The following is a 26138-nucleotide window of genomic DNA, read 5'->3' as shown; positions in this document are numbered from 1 at the left end:
GTATACACACACTCCATAAAGCCCCTATTTTACAAATAATAATACAGTCAGGAGATGGTGTGATGTGTGGTTTGTACTGAGTGGTTTCCACATTTTTAAACATTTAAAATGCATGAAAAAAAAATTTTTCTATCACTTTATTTATCACTCTTGAAATTACCTGTACACTAAATAATCTAACCCTCATACTTACATTACATTTATTTAGTGGTCCAAGCTGAAGTCAGTATGTATATTAACGACAATATGGGGCAGTGTAATTTAATTTAGTGGCGGCAGGTGCTGCGCACTGCTGGTAAATGTACAGTCAGACAAAACGATGCGTCGCGGCGAGTCTGTGGAGTGCGCGTCATTGGAAACATTGTGCTCAGTAATTAAAGAGGCAGGGCGGCGTTTCTGTATTTGGTTTGTGACATCCTTTACGGGACACGCCGAATCATCAGAACACCGGCGCAAGGCTGCTCACAATGCTTGGTCACGTGTCGCACCAAAACCGTTTTCGGAACCGAAACTTAGAAATTGCTCACGGTTCCGGATCTTTTCAAAAAACAGAAACTGTTCTGAATAAAAACCGGTTCTTGGTTCCCAACCCTAATCATTACAAAACCCTAGTGTGTAGATGAGATGAGTGTGTGGATACTATACATAGATTTGAATAAGGATGAACTAAATATAGTCACTATTAATATAGTCTAATATATACTAATATAAACTAATATAGTCAATACTGCAACATGCAGTAAACATAACAGAGATTGTACTAACTGTCCATATCTGTGTCCATGTCCTCGGTCTCAGTAGCTGTGCTGGGCCTCTGGATCTTTGGTTTGATTACAAAAGGGCACTCTTTCCTGGAGAGGTCAACCTCATGCTGCACAGAGAAACAATGGGGTCACATTCCGTCAACAAAAGGGCAGAGGGCAAAAAGCTGAATAGTCTACACAGAAACAAGGGGCTGCATGAGTTGTGCTGGGGGGGCTTTCAGTACCTCAAGTCTGCAGATAAAGATTGAGAGGCCGCCGTGGGACTGAAAAGCAGCCATGTCCAGATTGGTGATGAGATCCACAACTCTTACTGCCCGTGTCACAAAGGTAATCTGGTCCTGCTCGTCTCCAAGGAACTTGATCACCTGATGTGGAAGTGGCATGGTTCACAATACATCCACACATAACACCTTCTCATTAAACGCTCCACAAATGAGGAAGCAGCGAAGCACCAACCTTTAGCAATGCCTCCATCATACCACAAGATACGAGGGCCTCTCCTCCTGCATCATAACTAGCCAGGTGGTAGAGGAAGGAGAAGAGGGCTGTGGCAAATTGGTGGGGATAGGGGTCCATCAGTGGGTCTGAAGCAAAAAATAAATAAATAAAAAAAGTACAGATTGTCACCAAACCTGAAACCTAAGAAAACGGCTCAAGTAAAGAAATTAGAGCTAAAATTCTCCTCACCAATCATGGCCTGGATGCAGTTGCGGACAAGCACAGGCAGAAATCCATGGTAGGAGGCCGTTCCTGTGCAGTCGATAATGTTGGAGAGTTTGGGAGTGCGCTCCAGGTGAACTATGGATGTCAACGTGCGCAAAGAGGCGGCCTTAATGTCCTGCAATACAATGGAGTAAGTAACAATTGAGGGTTCATAAAATCTAAAAGCACCTTTTCTGTTTGAGTAGTGCAATACTGCCAATTCTTGACAATCACTCTAAAGAAAGCAACAAGTACATATTTTGAATATTCGATTAGTTGATTTAATTATAGAATATCAAATAGGCTGTGCGATTATTGTCAAAAAAAAAATCCCCATGTTTTCGCTCCTGATGTGGTGGTGACGCGTTCATGTAATCAGAGTGTGGCACTACCATAATGCACCTTGTCGACTCTCATGCCTTTTTTTTTTTCATTTAAATCTTTATTGCAAGCAATCCAGCGGTTCATAGAGATCTTTGTTTTCATATTTCCACAAGCGCATCAATTATTGGCTTGTTTATCTAAAAGTGATCTTTTCATTGTTTTAAACCTAGCCAAAAACCATAGGCCTGTGTGTTGACTGTGAAACACAGTTGATTTTAATTATATGCATTTATGTTGTAATTACTATTTCTGTGTCAATCCATGTTCATTTTTACCGCGAACAATGCGCTGTCACTTTAATTCAGTGCATGCAGCACAGCAAAAATACTTGATGCGGAAACGATCGCTGCACTGCTGCAGACGCACCACTGCTGGAATGCACTGGCAGACTGCAACCGCTTGCAGTGTGAACGCTCTTTATCCATTAACACAATGCAAATGGAGTATGTGGCATCAAAGAGTATGTGTTTTCCGTGCGGCCAGACAAACTGTGAACAGTTTGCGCTACCGTCTTCATCCCAAACATGTGGACATGCTCATTTTTTTAAATAAAAATATGACATAGATAGGTTTTTGTTATGAAGACAGACATTAAAATTAATGGTCACATAAGTGTCGTCATTCAGGCAGTTCATAATATGTTTTAAAGCGTTTAGAGGTGTTATACATGGATGAATTAATCAAACTGTTTTAATTTTTTTTGGATTGCTGTGAATGTTCTTGCTCATTTTTTAAATGTATATGCTCTAGCCTTACGAGCAGTTGATTTATGCTAATCAACGGACTGTTATGTTAATAAGTGACTTCATTCGGTTATGTTTATTATATTCATATGTTTCAGCGTTACAGTCATGAAAGATAGCCTATTCCCTAATAAATGTCTCTCTCCCTTTCTGTCTCTGTTTATAGGTCAGTAGCCTATACATGCGTGCATGCGGGGGAGGGGTGCAATTTTCGAATAATAAACGATTAATACCCAGCAATCATCGAATATTATTTTTGCTTGAAATGTCCATCCCTAGTACATATATACCATATAGTGCTAGAAATAAAGATTTATAATTGCTACCCACCACCAACTGTTTGTCTGTGATCTGAAGTACATCCACTAGCTCCTCTATAAGCCCATTGTAGAGTATGCTATTGGCTGACTCCTGGAGGGCGTTGGAGTACACTGCAAAAAAATAACCATACATAACATCAACCTCACCATACTGAAAGTGAGAACCTAGTACCGTTTCATGAAAATAAATACCTGTACTTATTTTGGTCAGTACCAGAGGGGTCAACTCACCGAGTATGGAGATGGCATGCAGCCTGGCTTGCACAGCCTGCAGTCTCCTCTTGTGGTTGGAGAAGCCATGAGCCAGGCGAATGTGTGTGAAAAGCAATATTTGTTTGTCTTTAGGGATGTTGTACATAGCCGTCAGAGACTCCATGATCTCTGAGGGGCTCTCAGAAATCTGAGGGCACACCAGGGAAAAGCAAAAATCAGATTCAAGGGTACTCAATAGCTATTAAAGGTCTATGCACTTCCACTAACTGTTCCACAAGGACAGCAAATGAAAACAGCTAGGAGAACTCACCTTGTCAAGTTGTTCGATGTGAATGTAGTGTAGCGTATTACTGCTCGACTGCAAAAGTTACAACAAAGGTTAAATATAAAGAAATTAATTGTTTGCTTAAAAAAAAAAAAAAGAGCAATATTTTAATGAGAATAGCAAAATAAAGGCAAGCATACCTTTTTCTCCACTTTGACCTCAGAGCTGGGTTCTGCATAGAACTCAAAGTGCAATGTGGTGGCACTCGGTGGATATTTCTGCACAACACAAATATATACACATCAGAAAAGAAAAAAAAAAACTTGCAAATTGCAGGACTAACCAAGGAGGACCTGGTTAGTACTTGTCCTGTCAATTTTTCACTTGTCCCACCAAAGATATGATAAATAGACATTTTAGTAACATTTAAATGTGCCATAAAATTATTTTTTATTTAATTACAAGTTTTCTTTACAAAAAAAGGGAATAAATCGGAGTAACAGCAATACATTAAAGGCACTTAAAAACAATACTATAGATTGCGATATTACTTATTTAATATTTTACTTAATATTTACCATTTCAGAACGGAATTTTGTATAATATCCAACTGATTATAACCAACACTCCTTTTAATTACTTTACCTTAGAGACATTTTAATCAAAGGAAATCATAACTCATAAAATTTAGCGGTTATGAATTAAAAAGTCACATAAGTTTGCATTAAATACATACATGATTGTGAACATGGGATTTAGTAACAATGCAACAGTGGCCCGATAAGTTTTGCCAACGGGCCCAAAACCTTCTCACCCTAGCCCTCACCCATCCCTACTACTTAACCATGAATAACTTCATGGCACTCACACACAACTCAAAACTGCTGCAAATATAGCTTTTTTTATTTCTCTCTTTTTTTACAGTGACATAGTATAATATGTAATAGAACAAAACAGCATACCGACATCGGCAGATCTCTGCAACACTCTGCAAGACCAAATCCATTCTCTTTCCCACCCCAGCTCTAGGACAGCGGAAAATAAAAGAGTCAGGAAAAGGTGTAGGATGAAAGATAACAAGCAACAGCCTTGAAATGTCACCATGAAAGCACTTGTCTGTACAAAACCAGGTCATCACGCTGCTTTGGTTAGAACTGATACTAAACATCTAAAACTAATTTCAACAAGGATTCAAAAGTTCACACTAGAATCAAAGATGCAAGTCATGGATTAAACTTTTAAAATCGACAAAGGTGTTTGTAAAACACTGCATGCTGCTGCTGCAGCATTAGCCACATATATGCTTTCAGACTTGGCATTTCAATCTTCTAGACTTCAGCAATCAAAACTGAGAAAAGAAATATGATGATGTGACTAAAATTTAAGCTTTCATACCTCAGCCAGATGTTGCAGACGGGCGAGTAGTGGGCTCCTCTTATCTGAGCCCAGTCTGGTGATGTAGTTGGAACGTTTGCTGAACACATACAGGAGATTCAGCACAGACAGAACCACCTGCATGTCACATGATGCTAGAAGGGTGGTCAAGTGCTAGAGACACAAAAAATAAAAAAGAGAAAAGCAAATGCTCAAAATCAAGTTGTGACAAACCATTTAAGGCTAACAGAAGCAGGTTTTGTTGTATTAGTCAAGAGTTGTGGTACCTCTATAGAGCTGTACAGGTGTCTTGAAAAACTGTATTCGATTAACAGTGCGGTGAAGTTGAGCACTGCCAGCAATAAGGCTTTTAGCTGCCCATTCTCTGGCCGATCGCACACCAACAACCACGACATGTTCTCCACTGTCTGCCCTGCATCACAGAGGATGCCATCAAAACGGTCCAGCAGGTCTACCCAATGATACAACTCACACTGTGAAGACAAACAGGACATCATTAGAGATCTGAACATGCATATTAAACAATATGTTGATAGAGGTGTTGGCATATACCTTGCCAATGTTCCAGGTCTTGATTTGCTGCAGTTCCAGCAACAGCTGTTCGTCGCTGCATCCTTTCAGCTTCTCTATGAGAGTCCTGCAGTCAGCAGGCTGGAAGAGGAGTGCAAAAACATGTCAACCACGAGGAAACATGCGCTCTCAAACTCAAATACTCCAAATGCACAGAAATCCTGTTTACTGACCGCTTCAGTGGGGGTTTTCTTCAATTTGCTTCTGTCAACCTTCATGGTCACTAATTTCTACACTCGATTCCTACAAAGAACACATCAAATCATACAAGAGAAGCTCAGTCATATGAACAGTGAATAATACTCATCTACATGCCACCATATGATATTTAAGCTTAGTGCTGCCACAGTATAACATGAAAAAAGGGATTTTCGCACTTAAAAAGTTAACCCTGGCTCATTCTAAACCTGGGTAAACAAAATCCTAGGTTATCTTGTTTTAGGTTTCACACATACTCATACTTTACCCAAAGTTAAAAGTTCATTCTGTGTTTCATGACATGACATTTCACACTGTATATTCCTAAACCCTGCATTTATGTGCTTATTAGCAATGCCAGTGTCACTGATTAGACGAAAACAGCACAAAACCTGTTTGCATAAATCTAGCATTGTGAATCCTCAAATTATATATTGCCAACTATACTATCAAGTTTTTACTGAATGGACTTTTCAGAATGTAAAGGTAAGATTGAAATGCACTCATTGACACACTGACACATTTTCTGTCACCATTTGACATTTCCCCCACCGACAAACCATTGTTTATACAACACACAGTGTTTTTGTGTGACTGTCTAAAGCATGTGAGGCACGAGATGTTTGTTACTAAGCATGTAACCGTAAAATTCTAATACCACAACAGTTCACACTGCACAAGTTTGGCCCCACAAAAGTGGCCCCTTCCCTGCTCCTAAATAAGTGTGAAACACACCTTCACCTAGGGTTAAGTGGGGTTTAGAATGCAGATAACCCAGGGTTAAGTGCAGTGTGAAAAGCCCTTATAAGGTAATTCATACAAAAACAATTACATACTCAAGATTAATCAAAGATCCAAATGTAGGCCGAAATGCCAACATGTTCCCAATGTAAACAATCATCAGCCCCATGTTCAAGCAGATAACCTTTCAAATTAATAATAATAATAAAAAAAATAATAAAAAAAAAAACTTACGGTATATGATTTGGCAATTCCAACTTAACGGCATTTTTCATGTGCAAATCCTAAAGTAAAAAAGATAAATGAAAGTGAAACAATTCCCAAGAATGAACATAAGAATTTTTGTGATACTGCTGCCAAAAACACAAACTCTCAAAAGGCATTAATGTAAAACTATATATGTCAAATAATAATTTCTTCTAAATGATCACAAACAATCCCATACTAATTAGCTGTAGAATAAAAATCAAGGTCGGTGGAAAGAAAACAGAAGTCTGAGACCAATCCAAAGGGAAAAGCAACCCACACTGGTTTAGATATGAGGCACAGATAATCCCTAGCATCTCACAAACACGTCCTTGCTGATTTCAACCAAATAATTGTCTCTTTCTGAAACAGGTGGCTGTTAATGTAGCGTTCTTAGAAAGGTACTCACTCCTTCTGAGAAACAAAACTCATTTAGGACCTTGAACCCGGTCAAAGAGAAGCACTGGCCTGTGATCAAGGAACCTGACATGGAAAAGTCAGCAAGCACATTACACAAAAACTTTATCTAGCTAAGCCATTTAAACGTAGCGTGATTACTACAGAAAGACGTTAATTCAGTTCTTGACAGAGAAACAAACTGTGCTGTAGTCGAGAAAACAACACAGCAGCTAGTTACCGAATACCGAAAATCACAATGACATTAGCTAACCACAGCGTTCACCATAAACGAAGCTATAACACCGTAAACACACCAATTTAAATACAAGTGAAAGTAACACAGCCACTCTGGAAATAACTCGACATGTCCATTTCATTAACTATTTCTAACGAAAGCAAGACCGCAAACGCAGTTCAATTTGAGGAAAAAGGCAGCTAACATGCTAGCTAGTTTTTTCCGTGCTAATGAGCTACGTTAACTTAGTCAGCAAGTTAAGTTTTGAGGATAAACCTAGTCACGTCGGTCATTCCCATTAAATGCCGCAAACAAAACACTATGTTCGCCAGTTTTTATTTTTAATAAACTGTAACGGAATTACCGTAAGCGGACTGTGGGGAAATTTGACCGTTAGCCGCTCGCGAGCTACGAGGCGCTAAACATAATTCTCTTCAACATGTCAACACAAACGCGCAATCTCTTAACTCACTGTTAAAATATCATCCAAAGCCCCTCATTTCCAACAAACTCTTTCCAAATCCTTAATATGAGGCTCGACTGTGGCGGAATACATCAGGAGCGAAGCTACATAGGTCCATATTTTTTCTCCATGCTGCACACATGCTCTGTTTTAATCTAGAGCCCGGCTCAGGCCGGCCTGCTCCGGCAAACCCGCTCACTCCCATCGGAACTCTAGCTCACAAAAACGGCGTCTGTCACAGCGCTTACACGCCGACACAACCGTACCGTATTATATCATCACACATTTTCAGCAAGCCGCTTCGTCTCGAGCTGTGGCCGTTGAAGCGTGCGCGGTGGCGACTGATACGCTCGTGCATGCGTTGGTTTGCTTGGTTAGCTTAGAAACGCAGAATATCTCGCTGAATCATTCCGCACTCGGGCCTACAATAACACTGACTTCCAGTGGACGGCTCAATTTCTCACTTTTTACTGCTGCACTTCTGCGTAGCTGCATTTGGGGCGAACGTAGCGTGTCACACATGATGCTAAAGTCTACTTTATCAAATTAAAAATACATTTATCTGAAATAATACACATAAGTATTAAATATTGAAGGATAAAGTTGAGATGTGATGGAATTTATCAGCTTAACTTTAAATTAAAGTTAATACATTTTGCAATCAATCAGTCTGGATATTTTTTTGTTTAATGCATTACATTAAGATATAATGAACCATGTGAAGCAATGGTATGAAATATATATTTCCCAAATATAAATTATTCATTCTAATATTATTTCCCTTAATAAATAACTTGAAACTGAATTGATTAAACGTATGTAATGACTATAATTAGATTCTTTTTTTTAAAAAATCTCATTCATTGCACACAGTTGTTATACTCTATATACTGCAGTTTGGAATTAACAGGTTTCATTCCTGTCATCAGCAACAGTTTAAACCATGATGTTTTGCGGTCACTTTACAAAATCAGTTAGGGTCAGTTTGGTTACACTGACCCATATCATCCATCAGTAGTAATCTCTATAATAGATCATATGAGACAGGTTTCTGGGGGTGAATCGGGGAATATAAACAGTGAATACTTCTTTACATTATAACTGGAAACATAACAGATTACTAAAGATGGAAATATGTAAACCCCTACAGGCCAGATAAATGGATTTTAGGTGTCAAGACTTGCTGGACTTGACGACTCAGCATATTTATGGATATGAGCATCCATCCAAAGAACACAATGAAGCGTAATTCTAAAGCCGTAAGGACTGAAAATGCATAAATTGTACTAAAAAAACTCAAATTGTGCAGCTCATTTATCACATAGGCACATGCTATCACATTCACACGCTCTTTTCGTCGTGATCCCCTGACAGAAACATATATGAGTGTTTTCCGCCAATTCCACATCATTTTCACTCACGCACCTTTATTATATTTCATTTCAGAGATTCTGCCTAAGGAAAAATTGATTTTGTACATAGATTCCAGTCTACGCGCGCGCACATCGCGCGTGCATACAACACACCACAATGCTCGTCAGTCCGACTGCAAATTAAAAATGGCGGTTTATTTTAGCAAAGTGTCTGGTCTTTCCATCCAAAACACTTATTTTAATGACGGTATACGCGAACAATTCGCAAAACAAAAACCCGTCTGATTGTGTTAACATGTCATATAGACTCAGCCACAGACGCCTCCGCCGAACAGACAAAGACTAATTTAAGCTCTTACCTCGGTTGCGCCTCAACATAACTTCTCCATTTTACAGCAGCGAGTGGTGATGCAAATCTCGCGATATTTCAGTTGGCTCCCTCTGCTCCAATAGTAACCTGCTGTAGTCACGCAGAGTCGCAGAACAGCCCCTTCATGCCCCAGAACAGACGAACTTAAAATATGATCAGTATTCAGTGTAATAAAATATTTTTCTGTATGATAATCCATTTTCGGTCATACCTCGTTTTTTTGTATCTCTTGAAACTTCAGATACTCAAAAAGAACCGTCAAAGAATAAAAACAGGTGCAACAAACAAGATAAAATAATACAAGTCATTAAATTGGTTTTAAGATGACTACACCTTGACTCCCAAATGGCAAAAGCGTTTGCCACCGTAATGTTAAATATTCCTAAACTGTCGTGCACGTGCTTTAGAGGTAAAATTCTCTCATTTTCTCAATAACTAAGGTCTAAGTTAATATTTTACTCTCCCTAAACAGTGAATACCCCTCTTGTATTTCTGCTAAAATTATAACAAAAACACGAGCTTGTTTTCAGATTTTTTACTAGGCCTACTAGACACTAGGTCTGCCAATATATTAAAATAACTAATCATGATTAATTTCAAGAATTTGCCAATAACACCAGTTTACTGACAGTTGTTTATGGGACGAATTTAAATGTACATTTTTGCCAATATTTCATTCTGCAGTGAAAAGGTGCATGTAACATTTCATATTTTTCTAAAAGTAAATATATATATATAAAATGTATTTGACTAGAGCCTCGGTTGAGAACTACAGTCTATGGTTGAGAATCACTGTCACAGAGCGGCTCCTGCCAGTAGGTGGCAGCATAAAGCTGTTCGATGGACAGTTTTAGCACAGGGCCGAGTCTCCAAATAGAAGAAGAGTGTTGTCGTAGCAACCTGAAGCTTATAGCGAAGGAGAACTGTCCACACCTTTTGTAGATAAGTATAACAGATGCATAGAGGCGTTACATTTAGCTTCTGCTTTGTCATCTGTTAGAAACAAATGTACTTTGTGCACACCAACTGAACTATTTTAGCAGGTTTTAACACCTTTTAGAAAACTGGTACGTGCATCCGCGTTTAAGTGTCGGCTCTTTTGTGTAAACCGCTCATTTACAAGATGCATAAGGTTTTAGTGCTATGCTCATTGGCACAGTTAATCTCACATTATGTTGTTTTCTGTTTAGTTCAATGTCGGTGGTAAACAGTCTGGTGCCAGCCCGTTTCCTAACTCTCATCGCGCACCTTGTGATAGTAATCATCATATTCTGGTCCCGGGTAAGACCTTCTCCCGTGTTTCATCACTGTTGTATCGCAGGATCTCATTGCAGTCAGATCTGTGATTAAGCGTTGAACCACTGGACTACACTAATGAAGAATACAGGTCAGAGGACACGCGGTACGCAACAGGTCTTCTGCATTCTCAATTGCTTCCGAAATCAGTGTGTAGGCCAATTACAAATAAATCAGGGATGATAAAAAGAAATTTAAATTTAAATCTTTTTTTTGTTGTTGTTTAAAAAGAAAGTAGAAACAATATTATTGAGGAAATGTTAACACAATTAAAAGGAACTTTTCTGTTTTAATATATTTTAAAACATTTATTTTATTATCAATGTTGAAAAAAGTTGTGCTGCCCAATATATATATATATATATATATATATTAGGATTATTTGAATTGTAAAAAGTTTTTAAGAAGCATTTATTTGAAATAGTTTTTTTTTGTAACAATGTAATAGTCTTCACTTTTACTTTTAAACAAATTAATGCATCCTTCCTAAGTAAACATATTAAATTCTTTACAAAAATTAATGACCCCAAACTTTTGAACAATTTTAGATATAAAATATAATGTAATATATAATAATTTATATATTACATTATATATATATATATATATATATATATATATATATATATATATATATATATATATATATATATATATATACACATAATATTTGTGTGTGTGTGTGTGTGTGTGTGTGTGTGTGTGTGTGTGTGTGTGTGTGTGTGTGTGTGTGTGTGTGTCATTTATGGTAACAATAGTTCATATACCAAAAAAAATCTTGTAAGTCATATTTGGAACAAGAATCATTAGATTCTAAAAACTCCCAAAACTAACTGTAATTTACTTTTAAATCTTCACCAATCTTTGCCACTCTCTTTAAAACAACTAGGATTTACCCTTTTGTCAAAAATAAGTTTTTAATAATTTTAAATATAAATATTTAGTATGATCACTTTTTAGGTAAAAATAAGTTTGTTTTATTTTTACATTAATATACCTGTTACACTGAATGACGATGGGAACTTATTTTTGACATTTTATATTCACAAAAATTATTTGAACATTAAAGTAGACACAAGCATTTAAAGGGATAATCCACCCCGATATGAAAATTTTGTCATTAATCACTTACCCCCAGGTTGTTCCAAACCTGTAAAAGCTCTGTTCATCTTCGGAACACAATTGAAGATATTTTGGATGAAAACCTGGAGGCTTGAGACTGTCTCATAGACTGCCAAGTAAATAACAGTGTCAAGCTCCATAAAAGGTATGAAAGTCATCGTCAGAATACTCCATCTGCCATCAGACGTGCAATCTGGGTTATATGAAGCGAGGGAACACTTTTTGTAAGCAAAGAAAACAAAAATAACGACTTTATTCAACAATTCCTTTGTCAACGGTCTCCTCTGTGTCTCTCCATATCACCATATGCTGTGTATGCTCTTCTGTGTCATCCGCACCACAATCATGCACTGTTTTCTTTCAAATCAAAGCTAAATACATGTAGAAACAGCGCATCCTTGTGGCGCGGATGATACAGAAGAGCGTACGCAGCATACGGTGATATTGGATGACATGGGGGTAAAGTGATTTATTGATGAAAATATTCATTTTGGGGTGGAGTATCCCTTTAATATGCTTTTTATGTATATAAGATCACTTTTGTAAATTTAATTCGATGCAGATACCAAAATGGGACGTCTTGCCTTTGACCCCATAATATATATATATATATATATATATATATATATATATATATATATATATATATATATATACACACTCATTAATCTTTCCTAACCATTCTTTTGGAGGGCAGCCTTGTTGTGGCATTATCCGTGACCCTGGGCCTGTTTGCTGTTGAGCTGGTTGGGTTCCTCTGTGGAGTCTCTATGTTTAACAACAATCAAGCTCTTCTATGTATCCTTACCAGTAGCACATCATCACCACAGGCTCAACTTACTTAGTTGTCCACTTCAAATGGATATTGTTACCTTTATTATCATAGAGCAGTCCAAAAACGAATGCAGTGTTTGAGCATTGCGTTGTTATTCACAATGATAACAACTAGTCATTTCTGGTTATTACTGATATGGCAAAATCATTCTGGTACAGATTTATATTTAACCATCACTTTGTAGCTATTGGATGTCACGCCAGTGGCTCTGTGGCTTTGCTCTTCTTCTTGTTTGAGCAATGGACCTGCAGCATCTACTGGTGGATCTTCGGCTTCTGTAGGTAAGTCTGTAAATAATTGCATAACTGTAAATAATAAATTCTCTTTAATTCTGTCTTTTTAAACACGTTTTGTAATCATCTTTTCTCTGTATATTTCAGTGTGATTCCAGCACTATATGAGATGGTCCTTTTTGTTGTAGTGTTTGGATTTAAAAGGAAGCCTCTATGAGCGTCTCTGCCCTCTTGGTTCAGGCAAGCTGGATATTGTCCTTCCATGACTGACGTACCAGAATATCCTGAAACCAGAATAATATTCACTGGCACAATAAATTGGTGTTTTCCATGAGGCTTCTCTGGAGGGTTTTTAGATTGCTCAATTATGTTTGAAAGCTTTTTGATGGTTTTATGTGGTTACAAATAACTACTTGCTATAAATTTCTTTCTTAAAAATATCATATTTTGTACACATTGTGATGAATTAAAGTATTATGCATTTTGATACAACTGACCGACTAACTGGGCCTGTTCGTGCTTCACATTTTTCAGTAGATTATACAACATTTGTATCAAGAAAACTAATTAATCATAAGCACAGGTAATATGGATTTAACATTTTTACTTAATTTATCCAAACTGCATTCCCCAAGTTCGTACTAAAAACAAACATTTTGTCAATTTACTCACTCTCATGTCATTCTAAACATATGATCTACTCTGTAGGGGGGTTTATATATATAAAAAGAGTTGAAACATTCTTTAAAAGAAAAAAAATCCATATATATATAATTATTTTATTTTTTTAAATAATTTTTCAACTGTTTTTGACAATAAACTAAACAAATGAACATTGGACCCCACTGACTTTCCTTGTAAGGACCAAAACAATCACAGACATTTTTTTTTATATTTTGTTTTGTGCTTCACAGAAGAAAGAACTTCACACAGAACGACATGATATGAGTAAATTATGAAACAATTTCGGAGTAAACTGTAACTTTAAGATATTTTGTTTTGCCAGGGTGAGAGAAACATTTGGAAGTTGCTTGTGAATGAACACTGAATGTGACATTTCTGTTGACATTTAGCTGGAAGTGGAAGGTGGGTAACTCCAGGAGAATGAGAGTGAGAATAAGCCAACCATCAGCTTAAGTCACAGAATACGCTGTAACTTCAGACAGTCTGTAGCCTATATTTGCTGCACTCCTTATTTTAGCTTAAAATAATTATTTTTAAAAGTTAAACCCATGAAAAAAGTAGCAGTAAGACAAAAGTTCACCACAGAGCATTTCATGTGAATCCAAATACCTCCATGATGAATTCCATCTTACAAGGGTACATTTATATTTATGTTCTTAGCAAACATCAAGGTGTTTGTTGATATGCAGTAGAACTGCCAAGAGAATTTAGTCCTTCACAGGAGTGATGAGTACGTGAGCCTGCAAGGTACATGCTGAGCTGAGCATAGCAGACTTCAGCTGGACTGCACACACTTTCATTAAGATGGATGAAAACACACAAATGAACAGTGACAGTCACTACACTACAAGGTTTCAAAAGGGGGTTTTCACAGCAATGCCATAAAAGAACCATTTCTGTTTCCCCAAAGAACCTTTCAGTCAACAGCTCTAAAAAAAATAACTTTTTTTTTCTTAGCACAAAGCACATTTTTTTCTTTAATCTGAAGAGCATTTTTCCATTATAAAGTTTTTGTGCAATGGACAGTTCCCATGGATATTACAGTTTCCTCATGGAACCACAGATGTCAACAAAGAACCTTTATTTTTGAGGTTGTATGGATGTTATATTCTTTTTATAGAACTATTGATGTGAAAATGTAAAATTTTTTTTTTATCTGTCTATAATTAACTTTTTTTTTTAAATAAAAATGGTATCTAAGTTCTATCTATATCACATTATCACACATTATTTCTTATATATATATATATATATATATATATATATATATATATATATATATATATATATATATGTACATACAGTATACACACACACAAAAGAAATACGCACATACTGTATATATAAATAGTTTTCTTAATAAAAAAAATCTATCTATCTATCTATCTATCTATCTATCTATCTATCTATCTATCTATCTATCTATCTATCTATCATCAATACTATAGTACATTATATAAATAATATATGTTCTTATAAGAGAAAAAAACATTTATAAAAATAAATATAAAATATAATAAAATAAATAATTATAATAATAACAATACAGTTTTACATTTTTTACAATAGTAGAATTAAAGGACACTTTATTTAAAAAAAAATAAATGAATTAAGGCACTCCATTAAATTACGACTGATTAAAGTAATTAGTTAAATTAAGATTATTGTATCCACCTTATTTTTAAATGTGGAAGTAAGCCGTTTTCTGTGAATGTGTGAGACTTCCGGTTCATTAGCCGCTGCAGGGAAACCACAAAAAGAATAACGAAGTGCAGTAAACTATAAAACTGTTTGCTCTGCAAACCAGTGTGTTCATAATTACGATTATACATTAAAATAATATGGCGAGACACACCAGTTTACAATATCAAGCCACAAAACGAGCTGTTTTGTACAGCTAAAAATAGGTGAATAGAGAGTTGAAATTGGTTTTGTTTGCATTTACTTTAAATGGAAGGACTTGCAGTTTAACAGTGCTGAAAGCCTTCTTTCTATCCTTTAAGAGAAACCCCATCTCTCCCTTTTTGCTCTGGTGGCACCTATTCATGTACCCTGATTTTCCTGGACAAAATCAATACCTCCATTTCCAAAAAACTTCCCTCATATCCTCTAAATAATCCAACCACTCATCCCAACTTAAATAAACCATAGCAATCAATAAGGCAACTTCAGCCAAGATGCTGCATCGGCCTGTCTTTAATGAGCTCCACTCTCTGTGTGTACACAGCCCTATTTTCTAGGCAGCTCATGCAACTGTCTGCACACATATTATCGGCACGCTTTGCTCCCCATCGTTATTTTCGTCCTTGTCTCTGTTTGCCGCGACCCACCTCATCGCCTGACCCCTCTGCTGTCTGTCGTATAGTGAAAGCTCTCTTCACCTTAGGCCAATTAGTGTCAACTACACACCAACAACATCAGTGACCTCTGGCTAGATAATTAAAACTAAATGGAAGGTGCATCTTGACAAAAAAACGCCACTTCCGGTGACTGTGCCGGGACCTTTTGCCATCTCCTTCAGTTTCTATTAACACTGTGCACACCACAGTACTTTATAGTGTATTGATGTCACCCTCCAGTAGTTTTGCACAAGTACTAGTGATCTAAAAAATAAATAAACTAGAGCAGATGCCTATGACAGCTTCAAAGAAACACTGTGATGGTTAATAATTGTGCAGTTTTGTGGTAGATTTCACAGTAAGTGTTATCGTGCAGCACCATGTAAAGCTAAATTATACTAATGCTATCAACAGAGCACAAAATGTATGTAATTGCAGTTATGTTATGTTCTGTAGCTATTAAAAATAGCTATTGCCATTCACAAATGCAATCTGAACTGTAAACTGAACTTGCTTAGTCAAATACTGGCTTAATTTTGTTGCTTATTCACGTTACCAAGCCGAAGTGCTGTTTTTATGTCACTACTAAAGTATGAACAGAAGAGGGCGCTAGTATGTATGTGAATGGTACTGCATCTTTTAGCGATACCTATGAGCGTGAATTAGGGAAGGACAGATCTGACTATCTGAACCCCTTTCTAAATGTTAACTAGTTTTAGGTGAGACATCTGTTGACTGCATAATCTGACAAAAGCATTTCTTTAAAAAAAAAAGCTGTAGTTCAGATTATGATACTTACATGTATGTAAAATGTTCTCTTCCATCTTTATTGACATTAAATTGATAATTTGTCTCAGTTGGAGTAGATCTGTGGATTGTCCAGTCAGTGACATGCTATGGCTAATGTTTCAAAAATTTGGAATGCCCTTTCTCTAAATAGCCTACAATGTCCATAATGATAATAAGCATTTACTATTATTAAATTGCCACTCTCTCAGCTTCTTGTATGGATTTTTTTCTTAAAAAACAACAACAGCAAACAAACTGTGTTCCAGCTTATAGCTCATTCACGGGTACATTTCACAAAGAATATCAGAAGCTGGATTCTTGTTATTATGATAAACCATTGTTTGCAGACATAAATATTTCTGTAATTTAATGAAAATTAAATTGAAAATAATAATAAAAAAAAAAAATTCTGAAGTATTTAGATTTAAGAACTAAATGTAATAAAAAAATAATAATTTAAGACGCATCAATGCAATTTTAAGAAAACTGAAACATGAAGTGCACAAAATATTTGTGTGAGAATATAATATGCTTTACCTTATTGATAAAATGTTATTTCTGAAAAAAATATATATACTTAAAAATGTATACTCATGCATTTAACTGAAATTTTTATCAACCTAAGAGTGCATTTACCATATATATATTTATCTGTTTCCTGAATTGAACTCATGGTCTTACTAGTGCTATGCTTTACCAGTTAAGTAACATAACATCCACGTTAACTTTAAAATCTGTTACTTCATGTAGCTATTTTAGTTATGCTTCCAAAATTCAAAATAGCTGCTTGCAAATGAAGACCACACAGAGAAGTGCTATCTCCTGTCCTGATCCCCTCAGCGCCGATGATATATTATAGGTAGTGTGACTATTCTAATAAACACGGTTGGGGTAATTAAGGCATGGAGAGGCAGCAGACAGTGGTGGTCTAGGGACAACACGAAACGATAAATCACAACTCCTGGTTCCGCCTTCTCGAGCGTGGCCGATCACACTCACCGAGAAAGCAATTCTGCCAACCTGGGTTTGCACATTTGTCTTCATCAGCCTCTGGTTGTTTAGGGGCTGGTCTGAATAGGCTGGTTCCCATGGTAATCAAACAAGCCAGAGATATCAAATGTGTCCATTTTAATGTCAGCGATGGCGTAACATTTAGGGTGAGCCTGGAAGCTAACTGCATGTTTTATGACGGAGCCCAGAGTGTACTGGATTAAACTGTGAATTTAAGGCTGTAAGGCTGAAAGAGAAAGGTTTTGTACAACAGTCAACTAAACATTTTCACTATTATAAGGTACAGTAAACACACTTTATAACAATGGTATGTATGGTATGTTGTCACACTATATATGATTATCTGCTACACTGTAAAATATAATTTTTCGAAGTTGTAAACATATTGAAGTATGTTTTAGATGAAAATACCATTACAAGTTTTATTCAATGTGTTACTTGCCATTTCTTTGTTTTTTTTTTGTTTGTTTGTTTGTTTGTTTGTTTTTTTTTGTGAAATTTGCTAGCAATTTCTTGCTATGAAAGACTATGAATTGCTATGAATTTGCCTTATAGTGCATTCACACCAAGAATGAGATTATAAATATAAAGATATTTAACAATCATTCTAATTCTGTGATAATTGTTCACACCTCAACTATAACGATGACAACACAGAGGAGCTATAATGTTGGAATCATTTTCAAAATGATTTTTTTTCTTTCCCAGTTGATGAATGTATTGTAGCAAATCAGAATCCAGTCAAATTTAAAGAGCTTGAGCATGTAAAGCGGCAGATTACTGCAGTGCGAGCATATATTAAACACGTTATTGTTATTATAAACATGCACTTCAGTTAGGTCATCTGCAGCTTTAAAGGGTTTAAAGTTATAGTTATCATTGTTGGTGTGTACGGGCCTTTGCACGTGAATACATTTAGAGTTTTAAATACTAGGACTGATAAATAGAATGGCATTTTAGCTAGAAACAAAGTATATGTTCATAAAAGTAAACAAAGGATAAGGACTCCTCAGGTCAGGTGTCTGTCTCTTGTCCCAACACCTTAGGACTCGGATTTGGACAGATGCCATTCAAGCACACCTGAGCCCTGCGTTAGAGTGAGTATAGAGACAACAAAACAGAGGTGTGTCAGGAGAAAAGCAGGGCTGAACTCAACCGGACTGAGAGAGAAGGCTGTGGAGCATTCTGCCTCTGAGGGACAGAGAGGCAACAGCAACCGCTGGAGCAGGAGATTCAGCCAGACAGAACACAAAACCCAGGAGCAGCCATGACACATGATGGACACTAAGAGGCAGAGAGAGCTTGTTTTTTCACTCCACCCATATGCATTAACTATTCTGATCTTGTGCTGGAGGATCTTAAAGCAAAGGACAGAAGCCATTCCTTAAGCTCCAGTGATGTTGTAGCCACAGAACTGTGTCTGAATAAAGCCAGGCTTCTCCAGTCTGAGAATAGAGCAGAAAAACAGTTCCACAAGTAATAAATCCATTTTTGTCAATAGAGAAATGTGTTTTTTTAAATAATAATATATAAACCTTCAAAGTTTAAAATAGCATGTGCTCTAAGGCTAAATTATGTATGTTCATAAATCATGTTATTAAAACAGTTTGCTTCAGATAAAAGCTTCTAATTTTGTGACTAGTGTCAGATTCATTCATGGTTTGGTTTAAAGCTTAGAACTATTTAGTTCTTTATTATTATTATTATTATGGAGAAAGTGAATTAAAAAAAATACTTCCCAAACAAAGCTGGCTGGTCAGAATCGTGCTCTATGACTATCAGAAGCAAGTTTACAACAATGGAATCATTGCGTCTTTGATAAATTAGAACACCTGACAATCAAATGCACTTCACATGTGAGCCCCAGGGAGGAACCGCATGAACAGCGATGTGTGGAGAGCTGAATACACTGCCTGAGGGGCTGAGAACAATTTAGAGTAGAAAAAAAAGCTGATCTTTCTGTCCTTTGGTACAGTTAATTTTCAGACACAAATTAACTATGAGCTGAGGAAAATATGCCAAAAGGTCTTCTTGTGAAGGTTCCCTTTAATCTGTCACCGCTTTTTAATTACGTTTACCGAAGCACCATGAATAATGGAAAAGAGGGACTATAAAACAAAGCATGCAACATTAAAGAGATAGCGTGCCCAAAAATTAACATTTTGTGATTATTTACTCAACCTTTAAACATTTAAAAAAGTGTTGTTGTTGTTTTCTCCATACAATGATACTCAATGGCGTCAAATGTTATTTGAGCCCCAACATTATTCAAAATTTATTCTTTTGTGTTTCACAGAAAATGAAAGTTATATATGTTTGGACATTCTAATTTTTGGGTGCACTATCCCTTGAAAACATTAAATGTCCTCAATTAGTATATGCAAAGACATTCTTTTTACAACGAAGGCACTTTTTCCATGAAGAAGGGTGCAAACAACTCACTCTAGCCAACACCGTTCAGTTCGAATTAGATCTGATCTGGTGACTGGCTGATTGATCACGGCAGAGGGGGAAGCTACATTGTCAGTTCTAATCTTCACCAAACTGCCCGGGTGACGTTTCAGTGGCGTGGCACTTCAAACAATGGGGTGTGTGTTTGTGTTGGGGCGGGGGGGTTAAGGGGATTTGTATGGAAGCAGGTCGCAAGCATGGTGGGCTCGAGGATGAAACATGTCGGACCCCCACCACCCCACAGTCACCGATCCACCTGCTACAGTTGGTGGCCGCCTTCCTCCAGATGCACTGTGTTTGCTAATATAGCCCTCGGAAAGTGCTCAGACACCCGATCCAATCTGTAGGCACACTCGTGCACATGAACTCCTCCCACATTATGAATGGGCAAATAACCATGATTCAAACTCAAGGGTATTCTCACGGGTACCACACAGAAGGCATTTACCAGCCACAATTAGAGGTAAAATAACCAATCCGAAGCATATTGTAATACACTATTCCTAAACCTTAGAGAACAGATTTTAAATGAGAAAACACACATACCTTGAAGCAAAAGCAAACGCACTAGCATGTGCGCATGCTCACAACAAATCAATTTGTCTGATATTGCTCAAAGTGGGAAGGCTTGCTGTGAATGTGCTGTAAACAGGCAGAGCTGAGACCTGACTTGTCATATAACAGCTCCAGAAATCGATCGAGGCCCACTCTCTCCACTGATCCCCCCAACACACGTGCGTGAAGCGAGCAGTGGGCGGCTGGACACAGCCCACAGCTTCTGAGAGCATGGAGGAGAAGGAGAGAGAGAGAGAGATCGACATGAGGGGTGCTGGGTTGGAGAATGCAAGTGGAAGCAAGGTGGAGGTCGGCAGCGTGTGCCTGGGATTTTGGCAGAACTTGTCAGAGAAACACTGAGGCTGATGGGGAGAGAGGGACCACAGGAGCGGATTTGAATATATAAATCTTTCCAAAGCAAAGTGTGTGAGAGGAAAATCAAAGTGTAGTCTATGTGGTCTTAAAGTCAGTGAGGAGCACAGGCTCTGGATCTTTTATGTCCATTTGTTGCCGTCTCTTGCGTCAAACCCCCACGCCGCCATGTCACAGCTACAGACCATCGATCCTGCGTGTAAACGAGATTCAGCTAGATGAGTTATATCCAAATTATTATTGATTGATCTCAGTGGTGCGCAGATTTGCCGGAGGAAAAATCTTAAGGCACTCCTGCCCTCGAGGACCAGGGTCGAGATAGTTCCGTGGATTATCAAAAAATGACAGAATTCCAATGGCCCCATTTTGAAAGTCTGATATTGGCCCTTGATCGTGCTGCTGAGGATTTTCCTTAAGAATGACTGATCCCTTGTTGCCTTCGTAATGATGTAGCAAACATCTTCACAAACTGTCAAATTTCCTAACTCGATAAAGTCTGTTTGTGAAGAGTTTTACATGTGGAGCCCTTGTACAAAGTATGTACATAATGCTTCTCCACAGACGATAGACAAGACAGAATATAATAGACAGCAGGCTATTGCTATGTACAAAAATATACATATATGCAGAGATAACAATAAAAATAAATAAATAATTAATTACCAGACAATAAAGTGTAAGTGCAGGTCTATATTTTTATATATAAAAATGAAAATAATATGACTAATGTAAATTCTCATTATTTCCAACAAGTCTCTAGAAAGCAGAATTGGCAATAATATCAAATTCAGTAAATGTGTAAACATATTACCAAAATATTTTATTATTATGTCCGTTAAAAATGTTTTCTAAAAAAAATATTTTTATCAAAAACTTTTTAAAACATAAAAATATTCCTATACAAAGTTAACTTTGATAGCTCTAAAACTACATTTTGAACACGATTCATTTTGATTAATCTGTCTGATTTCAACTTTATTTTCAAATTTGATGACGACTCAAATATTCAGAAGAATAAAAATAAACATTTCAGAGTACAAAGTTGAATAAACATTTACCTTTAAGACAGCTGGCTGTAAATCTTTAAACTTCTGAATGTTCGAAACAAAACAGAATTTGATTTCAGTTGATTCTGAGCATGTATTACATCGATTAGAGATAAACGAGGAGTGGCATTGAAGCATTACCTCTGAGTCATGCAGATCCATAATTCACTACGCATGTGTATGTACTCATGCATTGGTATTCACATTTATGCTCACTTCAGAGCGTGAGAGGGAGGGGACGTAGAGAGATGCTACAGGTGCAGGAACCACAGGAAGAACCTGAAATTAAGAAGAGTCCGAGAAAAAGATTACAGAATAAACGTATGTGGACAATTCCAATGTAGCATCATGTTTGAACAGGAAATTAACACCTTAAAGACAAAATCAAATCAAAATGGACCCTGCTCATAACACATAGAATTCATGGTCTTAACAGTCACTAATTTTCACCAAAATGTAAAACTCGATGAGCCTTTCCACGATCAGTTCATCTCTAAATTTTTTTTTTCATTGAATATCCTGTTTCACTCAGAAATACATCACATTATTGAAGAAAATGGGCAGTGAATGCCGTTTCATGATGATGTCAAATTTTCAGACAAAGTTCTCTCTCGTTTTAACCCCAAAATCAGATACCAGATACCACACCTTGAGCAAGAAAAAAAAGATTCTTAGTTCTAAAAAAAAGTTTTTTTTTTCCTTTTTCTTTTAAGCGGAATCCAATATTGTGCATTTATTTTTCACCAAATCACAGGTTATCTCCTCCCCTTACTCACACGCTCTCTATCAGCCTTCTCATTGGCATTCTGTGCACCCTTTGTCTGTCTTATTAGGAACATCTCTTTGGTGCAATTAGTTGTGCCCATTTCTCTTTATATTTTGCACCGCTCACTCCGTTTAGACTCCCTTTCCATTACTGCTTTTATCAACAGGCTGTTTCCTACGTTAACCATAACAAGAGTGAAGGCAGATTAAAGTGGAGAGAGATATAGAGAGAGAGAAAAAAGGGGGGGTTTAGGGGGAGACGCTCGACTGGTTGGCTGACAAACAGAGGGTCCCTCTAGAGTGCAGGCAGAGGAAGAAGGAGAGTAAAAAGAAGAGGAGAGTTTGATGTGGGTAGCCGAGCTCAATCTCCCCCTCATCCCCGCCCCCCTCATTTCAGCAGAAAATCTATGCTTGCTCTCTTAGTATTCCAGCCGTCCTCCTCTGAAGCCTCTGTAGGCTCAGTCAGACAACTGGGCTGCTGTTGAGGCCTGGGCCAAGCGGGAGAGCAGCGGGGTGGTGGGCTTTTTTTGGAGGGGAGAGGGGAAGGGAGGGGAGTGTTTGCTCGAGGCTGTCAGAAGTGACAGGAAGCCAAGCGACTTAAAACCTCACTTGGGACTTCAGCTGGACAAGCCCTGTCTCCTCTCCTCCTTCTCGCTGCTTTTTCTTCCGTATCATCATTTTCTCTCGCTTTTACCTGTGAGTGCGAGTCTTGTCCCACACTGACTATTACTTTTTAAGGCAGCGTGCTAGCTTAAAGAGGAAGCGATTTAAATAGTTGTTCACACAGGCAGCCGTCCCATACAGCACACAAATAATGATCCTCACATGAAGAACATGGGAGATTTGACTGATTCTGATAGGTGTAATGCTTATGGTTTATGTTAAGGTTTACTGTATGTTTGCATGCATAAGAAAAACCATGATTATATGTGTAATGGAGGCCAGCTAGCTCTTACTAACTGGCCTTTGTTACATATGCATAAAAATACTATTTAAAAATGACCTATTTTTATATACTTGCTACTTGTTGATTAGATATATATTAATTTTTCATTCAATACCAACAGGTTTCTATGCTAACTTGGGTGTTTTTTTCCCACTTAGTTTGTTGCATTGCATTATGGGATTCTTTTCTTCATGAAGGACTCGTGAGGTGAGATCCAATCAACTGTAAGTGTCCTGCGAAGTGGACTTCAGCCAACTTAGGTGAGAATCCAATCCGAAGGGAGGGTGCATGATCAGTTTGAAGGGCACTGCAAATTGTACAGGGAATAAGGGTATATCAAAGATGGAAATTTACCCTATCCATTGCACATCACTTTAGTATTTGCAATTTTTTTAGTTCAGTTAGTCCCAGCTGTGGTTTGTATGCTGTTGTTCATGGGTATGAAATGTGTGACATGTGACAGTTTGTTACAATGCAATAAGTGGTAAGCATTCCCCAAACCCAGGGTTACCTAGAAAGTTTTATATATTATAATAGGTACACAAACAATATTTTGTTGAATGGATAAAGTTTATTTTGTTTATAATTCCATCTAACTACGAATAGAGATTTTTGCTACTTTTTACTCTATAACATTGTTCAATTAAAGAGCGCAATGGCAAAATACATCAGTTGAAAATTAAATTTTGCAGTCCAAAAAAATACAGCGTATGTCTTGCGGAATAATAGCAGAATGTCTCTGTGGGTTGTACGCGAAAACAAACATTAAGTGACTCCTGATTCTGGAATAAGTTTCTCTAATGAGTCGATTATTTTTAGTGAATCACAAACGTTTAAAGCACAACCTTTATGCCCATTTATAAACAAGTGACTCTTTTGAGTTGGTTCTATTTTAGTTTAAATCAGTTTGAAGAATCATTCCTTTGCAATTCAGAAAATCAGATATTGATTCAGTCATATGTATACATATGTATGGATTCAGTAACCCCTCTGACAAATTTTCTTTCTAGTGAATCACACTAGATCAGTTAATAAATTTGCGTTTACCGAACTGACACCAACTCACTGCACTGCAGCAGATTATCATTACTTTCAGATGTATTTGTCCTGAAATTAAATTAAGGTTGTGTACTTTGTGAAACTTAAGTGTGATCGCTGAATGTATTAAAATATGGATAGTGATTTTAGTGTTTAAACAAATTCATTTGATGTTGATGAAAGGGTACTTATGCCTTACTGATGGTGCTGTGGTGTTATGTAGTTCAAAAAAGTCGGGGAAATGCTGTCTTGGTAGTCAGTATACATTTGGAAAAGTCTAAAAATGCTGTCTCACAAGATGTTGCAACAGTGCAAATGTTTTTCTGTTCCACACTGGTGCAAAACACTTCTTATCCACTTTAACCCATAATGCACTGATTCCAGGCATACGGTCCCACACCTCATCCCCAAATACCCAGCCATCCCCAAATTCCCTCTTCTCGCTGTCACCTTGAGCCTCGCCGTCATGCTTCTGTGATCGCTCTAAAGGTCAGCGCGTGTAGCCACTGTCATTACCTGTCACTCTCACTCCCTCCCTCGTTCTCTAGCTCCTCGACCACCTCTCTGTCATGCATTTCATTCCTAAGCTCTGGAAGACAGATCAAAGTGCCATCTTTAGTTGGGCTTTGAAGGTTACAAGCGGATAGGGGTGATCTCACAGCAGAATCAGATGAGAGACAGTGAAACACTGGATGGAACAGGAGGTGGCTAAATGTTCTGGTGTATGTGACAGTCATTCTGTGGCTCTGAATTAAGTTGGATATCCATCAGTGTGTCACTTAGCATTAGGCTCCTATTTGCATCCAGGACACTATTTTAGGGTGAGCTGACAGGTTAGAGACAGTGGGAGAACCAGCTGGAGTTAACCGGTGGGGAGATGTACCTGTCCCTTAAAATCTCTATAACAAGCATAAGTATTTATCAGTGATAGTGTTGTTGTGGGTTGGTTAGTTTGATTGTTATTTGTTTTATTTTTTTTTTATTTTTTATTTTCACTGATCGGGCCACATGAAGTAAAAAGATGGGACTGTAAGATGCTGTACAGAGCCCTTAAAGGGATAGTTTACCAAAAAAATAAACATTTTATTATAATTTAATCACCCTATTTTTATATATGGAACACAAAGAGAATTTTACGGAATATTCCCACTCAGTGAGTTTGTAACAAAATAATCATTAAAACAAGATTTCTGAATCATACCTATGAATCAGTTTGGACTTTATTCATGATGTAAAAATTTTGAGTCATTTTTGTTGTATGGAAAAGACCTGAAG

At 37.2% G+C, this 26138-nt stretch overlaps 1 protein-coding gene and 1 pseudogene across 10 annotated transcripts in view; one reads left to right on the top strand and one right to left on the bottom strand.

Moving 5' to 3' along the window:
• Positions 1–9480, bottom strand: part of LOC109065358 (E3 ubiquitin-protein ligase HUWE1-like) — a 47341-nt gene extending 37861 nt beyond the window's left edge. For 7 of the 10 annotated variants that reach the window (XM_042713295.1, XM_042713305.1, XM_042713300.1 and 4 more), the window contains exons 1-15: positions 9371–9480; positions 6530–6579; positions 5530–5599; positions 5339–5437; positions 5053–5259; positions 4787–4939; positions 4354–4416; positions 3592–3669; positions 3437–3484; positions 3145–3313; positions 2924–3024; positions 1452–1602; positions 1221–1348; positions 989–1129; positions 766–871 (exon numbers count right to left, since the gene is read on the bottom strand). In XM_042713295.1, the coding sequence (XP_042569229.1) occupies positions 766–871; positions 989–1129; positions 1221–1348; positions 1452–1602; positions 2924–3024; positions 3145–3313; positions 3437–3484; positions 3592–3669; positions 4354–4416; positions 4787–4939; positions 5053–5259; positions 5339–5437; positions 5530–5574 (1489 nt within the window). In that variant the 5' untranslated portion in view covers positions 5575–5599; positions 6530–6579; positions 9371–9480. Of the gene's footprint in view, positions 1–765; positions 872–988; positions 1130–1220; positions 1349–1451; positions 1603–2923; positions 3025–3144; positions 3314–3436; positions 3485–3591; positions 3670–4353; positions 4417–4786; positions 4940–5052; positions 5260–5338; positions 5438–5529; positions 5600–6529; positions 6580–7647; positions 7880–7904; positions 8175–9370 lie in introns of those variants that run through there. The other 3 variants (XM_042713296.1, XM_042713297.1, XM_042713298.1) reach the window with 3 other exon arrangements.
• A 1091-nt stretch (positions 9481–10571) lies between these two features.
• Positions 10572–13526, top strand: LOC109064083 (annotated as a pseudogene).
• The last annotated feature ends 12612 nt before the right edge of the window (positions 13527–26138 follow it).

This window comes from Cyprinus carpio, chromosome A23 (assembly GCF_018340385.1).
Source record: "Cyprinus carpio isolate SPL01 chromosome A23, ASM1834038v1, whole genome shotgun sequence".
Lineage (NCBI taxonomy): Eukaryota > Metazoa > Chordata > Actinopteri > Cypriniformes > Cyprinidae > Cyprinus > Cyprinus carpio.
Note: the sequence above shows the minus strand (reverse complement) of the source record. Positions and strands in the feature narration are given on the sequence as shown.